This window comes from Centroberyx gerrardi, chromosome 16 (assembly GCF_048128805.1).
Source record: "Centroberyx gerrardi isolate f3 chromosome 16, fCenGer3.hap1.cur.20231027, whole genome shotgun sequence".
NCBI lineage: Eukaryota > Metazoa > Chordata > Actinopteri > Beryciformes > Berycidae > Centroberyx > Centroberyx gerrardi.
In genome coordinates this window covers 20,443,979-20,450,529 of record NC_136012.1, presented here as the reverse complement: position 1 = coordinate 20,450,529, position 6,551 = coordinate 20,443,979, and the positions used below count along the sequence as shown (strand labels likewise).

General features: G+C 40.9%; 1 protein-coding gene across 1 annotated transcript; it reads right to left on the bottom strand.

Annotated features, from left to right (window-relative positions):
- Window positions 1-1,307: 1,307 nt before the first annotated feature.
- LOC139912514 (uncharacterized) lies at window positions 1,308-5,660 on the bottom strand. Its single transcript, XM_071900334.2, has 6 exons — window positions 5,037-5,660; window positions 4,475-4,589; window positions 3,872-3,989; window positions 3,535-3,726; window positions 2,735-2,925; window positions 1,308-2,617 (listed from the first exon to the last, which is right to left on the bottom strand). Exons 1-6 carry the CDS (start codon window positions 5,658-5,660, stop codon window positions 1,308-1,310), a joined length of 2,550 nt encoding a protein of 849 aa, XP_071756435.2.
- Between the last annotated feature and the right edge of the window lie 891 nt (window positions 5,661-6,551).

The following is a 6,551-nucleotide window of genomic DNA, read 5'->3' as shown; positions in this document are numbered from 1 at the left end:
GGGGTTCAGCAGGCTGGTCACTTCTGAGCACCGAATCCTCTCCTAATCAGACACTAAATAGCAGCCCCAGACATTCGGTGGGTGAAGTCGCACGGCTCATTTGCATGAAATAATTCTGGTGAAATTTAACATGAACTCTGATTATGTTACTGACTGTGCCTGTGCATTTGTGCAACATGATATATTGCTAGGTATCAGGCACTAGTGCAAGAATTGTCCATGCAATATAGATGAAATGCTAGGAATAAATGTTTTTCCAGTGACAGTTGTTTGGTGTTGACAAATGTTGAATGGAGTGTTGATTGTTCACTCAACTATGTGGCACCAAAGGGGCATAGTGTTACTTTTTAACCTCTCAGGGTAAAAGAAATTAACACAGACAATGTTTCTGTGTGCATATGCCTGATAGGGGTTCAATTACTAGTGTGCAGCAAGTGTGCGGTTAAAAGAAAATTTGATAATTTCAACAAAACCTCCAGCAATCTTTCAGTGCATCCTTGGAGTTGCTAAGCAATGCTCTCATCTTCCGTCAAGCTATACAAATGTTTGCCATTCTTTATGGTGTATTTAGTGCAAAGGAGTGATATGGACAGTATGCTGAGTATGTTTCCACATTCATTAAAATAGAACTGAGGATTCAGTACATGGCAACAGAAAGTATATAGAATGTATAGTTTTATTTTTATATTTCATAACAGTGTAATTTAATTCAAACATTCTTCAAACCAACTGTTAAGAAAATAACACAATAGCAAATTCAATTGATTTTAAAAAAACTCTGTTAAGCAATGATTGAATATGAAGTCCTTGGGTAGTATCCTCTTGGGAGGTGACCTTAATACACTGAGTACAAAATCAATATCATCTTTTCAAAGCATTATCAAGGTATATAGTGTTTCAGAGTGATCTACTAGGCTATTAAATTACAAGCCATTCACTGTATGCATATGGTGTTATTTGCCTCAAACTAAAATTCCTATAAATTTTTCACATTTTTCTCTTTTTTAGCACCTTTAAAGATGTTTGTGTGAAATGTATGTCATAACAAGGTTAATCAATCTCAGTAAATGAACCCAAACTGAATAAAATAATGTTTCCACAGAAGCAGATACTAAAGTCAATACTTAAAATAATTTCACTTGAATTTCCCATCACGTATATTACCCTTATATGATAAAGTTAACCCTTATGAATGAGCACCTTTTCATGATTCATTCAAACACGCTTTGCATTTGCTAAAATGTTCTCTGTTGACAATGGAAAACATATATAACGTTTGCTGCCTTTCTGCACAACTGCCTGATTCTTTACATTTCTTTCTGCTGGCTCAGCACATCGAAGCACATGATAATGGACATGTCAGTTGAACTTCCTGCTTCCCTGGCAGCCAGCTTCAACTGTTTCACATTCGCCTCTGTGAACACTTCCCCCTCCCATACCCGACTCTTGCTCAACTGCAGGTCAATGAGTTGCTCACCCAGGATGCTCACCCTCTGAGCCCCAGGGACCCTGACCCTGAAACGGACCCAGGACATGGGCTCCAGGAGGCCCGTTCGGGGCTCAAACAACACAGAGCCTTTCTGCCAGGCAGTGTAAGTGCAAGGGAATGGAGGTAGGGGAGCTTGGGATGTGCTCTTCAGTACAAAGTCACACATGGGGCTAAAGTCTTGTTGATTGGGGAATTTGGCATAAAGTCGGAGAGTATAAACTCCCGCCTCAGGAAGGACCACGCTGATAGTAACTTTGTTGCCATTGTAGGTGAGGAGGATATGCCTGGACAGGGAATACCCTGGTGTCTTGCGTTGCTCCTTTAACAGCACAACATGGATCTCCAGGTCTTGTTGATTTTGGAAAGTGATGTTACATTTGCCCTGCTGGGTGCTCACAATGGCCCCACTGTGGCTGAATTTACACAAGCCAGCATCCTGGGTCCGAGTTCCAGGCCCACAGGATGAACTGAGGGATGATGGGAAGAGATCATTCAAATTTATGGCGCTGCCTGTGCAGTGCAAAAGAAAATTGCCAATGTTCTGATAGCCATCTTGAGGTTTTTCATAGTCCCGAACAAACACAGATAAGCGATAGTACCCCAGATATGGGCAGATCACATGGCAAATGAGGTTGTCAGTTTGAATCTGTGTTGCTAGACATCTCTTGGCAATTGATGAATCAAAGCCTTTATGGCTCAGCTCACAGAGCATCGTAAGTGGCCTAGAAGTCTGAAGATCCAGCTCAAAAGACCCATTTTCAAGCATCACAGGCTCAGACCCATGACTGCATCTCTTCACACCCAGGAACTCAGCATTTCTCTGCAGGCCCCAGGACAGGAAAGGGTTCTCAGGAAGTTCCTCAGTAGGTTTTGGCTCAGAACATTCCAAGAGAAAGGAGCAAACCCAACTAAAAGTCCCTGAGGTGTTCCCAGGACGTGCAAAGACCATGACATCGTAACTGCCACTTGTAGGAGGCAGCAGTCGTAACCTCATTGTATCTTGGGCCATTGTGAGAAGACCAGAGGAACAACTAACCTTTGTGGATTGATTGCTGTTTCTTTGAGAGATCTGGTAGGTGAAGTCCACAGATTCAGAGAACTTCATGGACACCGACGCCTCACCGTTGTCTGGGAAATCAGATGCAATGCAGAACATCTCAACAACTTAGGATCCATTAAAATGAATTACTGTAGCCTAAGATTAATCAAGGACAATACCTCCATAGAATGGAAGTCTCAATTTACCTGTTACTAGGAGGAAGTGTTGGGGGTAGAGAAGAGTGAGACCCAGTCTGAAGAACTCTGAAGTCCTTAAAACCCTCTTCTCAAACTCCTCCAGTGGGACAGGACAGTCCAGTAGCTGCCACTCTGGATCATCTGGACAATGAGAATTGATGAACTCCTCGGGGTCGGTCAGGAAGTAAAAATCATCATACCTGCACATAAATGACATAATTTTTAGTTAGGTAGAAATTAGGTGAACCGACTGAAATTCATATCCTTCAGTTTGCATAAATAAATATGATTTGCACTGTTGTAAAGTCAAAAGGAAATTTGGACTAATTTGCAAAGTTTCATTGTTAATGGAAAATGTTGGTGTAACCAGCAGCAAGTTCTCCGAATCGAACCATTTCAATCAAAAGCATGAAAAACACAGGCTATTTTGGGTTGGAATACATAGCTGTAAACCTGTATCAAGTAAACACAAACATATAAGCATCACATGACCTTCCAAAATATAAACTAAAGCAACTTTGCCACCAATCATAACCACATCTGCCTCCAAAACAGTCTTTTCATGTGCCAATCATCGTTAGTGTACTATGATAACCAGGGTTCAAAATATGGAAACAGTTTGTACATGAATAACTCTGTGCTTATTTTGGAATAGTCAATCAGACACAGCTTTGCTATTTTTAGCAACCATGTTGGTTGTGTTGGCAGCTTGACAACACAATCAAGGATAAAGGATATGTTATTGTGCATTACTGAAACAGAGCGTAATACAGAAAGTATTGAGCTGTGTTGATTCACCAAGAACTCACCTCTTGATAAAGGTTTTGTTGTCCAAATCTACTCTCCCAGCTCCCCAACAGGCATCCAGGAGGTACCAGTGGCCTCTTAAACGCACAGCGTTCCACATGTGGGAGGATTTGGTGTTTTGGTAACTCTGGCCTTGCCTGTAACCTACGCCTTTGCCATGGCCTGACACTTCTTTACATTCAATGCCTGCCTCCCTACAAGACAAGATAGCTGTTACTTTACAACAGACAGTGTTTGTATCTATTTGAGGATCGTTGTATACTGGGACCAGAAATCAGAGGAGTAAAAAGGATGTTGTTACCACAATACTATTTCCACTGCAAGACTAAATTAACTTACTGGCACATGTGCAGACAGACACTGGAGTATCCGCAGCATACACCCCTGCCCGACTCAATGACGTCCTCTGGAGAGCACATCTTGTCAGTAAAGCCCAGGTAGCCACTTACATCATATTCTGCAGAACACAGAACCATCATGTGCGTATTGGGAAAACCATGAGGAAATTAATCAATGCAGCATCTGGCATCATTGCAAACTGTATGGGGCACTGAGTTTCAATGAAAAACCTGGAAAGACTCCATGTGCAATATTGCAGCAGATTAAACAAGTCACACTGCATTGGTGAACTCAGAGTGCACTATAATGACTTAATCCTAAACTATGACTTGGGAGAGTTCGCTGCCAATTAGTTAGGTAATGAGGGTGCTTGTTATCATGTGACAGGCTGAACCATATGAGGCCAGATAGTGACAGATTCATTGAATAAATGTCTTAATGAATGTCTTGAATTGTTTTGTCTATGCCTGTATATGCTTTCATGTATACATGCATGTTAAAGTACCACCATTTTTGGTCCACAATGTTACACAAATACAGTGAAATTAGAAATAGAAATGATGGAATTGAAATGTAGGATACTTTGTGAGAAGTGGGATTTACCAATGTAGTGGCAAATCCAGATCCAGATGGCTCTGAGTTTCTCCAGCTCACTTTGGGCTCCCTCTGTAATGGTCTGGGTAATGGTTTGAACTGAGAAGACCCTCTTGCTACGAAGCTGCAACATCCAACAGGCAACATCATATAACAATGAATGCACACCAGAGGTATAAATTACTCACGATGTACACATATGCACTCAAATGACCCCATGCAAACTCAGACGAACATGTGTGAATGTCTGCATTGTGGTCTGGTGGTTGTGGTGGATAATGGTGAAAGAGGACCCAAATCTGTCTTTGGTCACATGACCGTTTATTCTCTCTCTGAAGATAAATAAAAGAAAACAGCTTCCAGATATAAGGTGCCCAACCACATAAACTCCAGCTTTTCTTCCTTGGGGAAATCACACAAAAGGTTGAGTTTATAGGGGGTCCAGGAGAAGGACCCATACTGGAAGTTGGAGTTTTCTTTCACATAATAATATGTATTAAGATATTATTACCTTAGTACTATACATTAAGATTTTGTGTAATTATATATATATATATGCAGTTATTCTTACCTCCTTTCCAGATTTGATTACATGGCTATCAATTTTGGCAAAAGTGTCTTCACTGGCATAGAGCTCCTTCTTCAGTTTCCTTTTTGTGACACTCTCATCCAGCACTGGGTTTGCCTTGCAGATAGAAAGCAAACTCTCTCCTGGCTTTTCCATCAGTTTAGAACTCGTCTTCACCGTGAATCTGGCTTCTTCTTCATCCCTCCTCTTCCTCACAGCACTCTTCTTCACCATCCTGAGGTTACAACTCGAGCTCTCAGCGGACAGCTGGCGCTTTGCCATTGGCCTCGCAGACCCCTTATCCATATCAGCCCACTTCTGAAACACCAAGCTCTTGGTTTGGACGCTGATGCCAGTTGTCATGGAGATTATGTCAGGATGGCTTTTTGTGATGCTGTTGGTCTTTTTGGAGTTCTCAAGTTTGCACTCGTGCTGGATGACAGAGGTGTTCTCTTTATGGCTTGGCTGTATTTGTAATGACTTTTGTGGGGAGTCTCTTGTTGCACCATTCTCAGATAGTACCTTTTGACCTGAGGTATTCTGTGTGTTCACCAGGAAAGGATCTTTAGTCACTTTAGTATTGTTGCTGTTGTTGCCATTGCATTGGAAGCGGTTTTGATTATTCATAACGGTTGAGTCATGAAGAGTAGGAGAGTCATGTGATAAATTGGAGTGAAAGACAGATGCCATTTGAAGAATATTTCCCATCCTTCCCAATTACTGTATTCAAGCACTCAGTGAAGCGATTTAGATTTTAAGTGTTGTTTTAAGTCTATTGCCACTTATTGGAATCTGTGTCTCCACTCTGAGAGGTGAGAAGAGGAAAAAATTGTTAGGTGAGCAAAGTGAGAATCAGGTAGAAATGAATTGTGAAAAGTGATAATTGGAACAAATTTGCCTCTGAAGTAGCTTCTTACACAGTAAATGCTTTGGCACCATGCAACAAGATTTAAACGCGCATCAGTTAAGAGATGCTGTGCAATGAGAATTCATTCACTCCAATGCATGTGGTGTTTGTCTGAGAAAGGTGACACAATAGATGACAGATTAGACTTCAGGGTAGATGATTGTTGTAAATTCTGTGGACAAAGTGTATGGAAATAGCATGTTTGTGTGTCATGTATCTCATCTACTCACGTGAACTCCTATGCCCTATACTGATATAGATATTATTTGTAGTCTATATCACTTTTTAGCAGAGGGAGGTCACACTTAGTGTTAAAGGTGAGAAAATTAGATCAGTTCCGCTCTTGCTTATGAACATGTAAAAGGTAAAAATGTATGAGGTGAGCTCTCACCATTGACACCCTCGTTGTGCTAATAACACCTCAGAATCAAAGTATAGATTTTAGCACATTTAGTACATTACAGATAAGTAAGCTCACCTTATAAATGTTATGATATGCTGCATTATGTGAACTCTCAAAAGATCATACTGTCCTAGTTTCACTCTTGCATTTGAAAATGACAGATATTCATATGTATAGCTAAAATCCCATTCTTACCTTCAAATGAAAT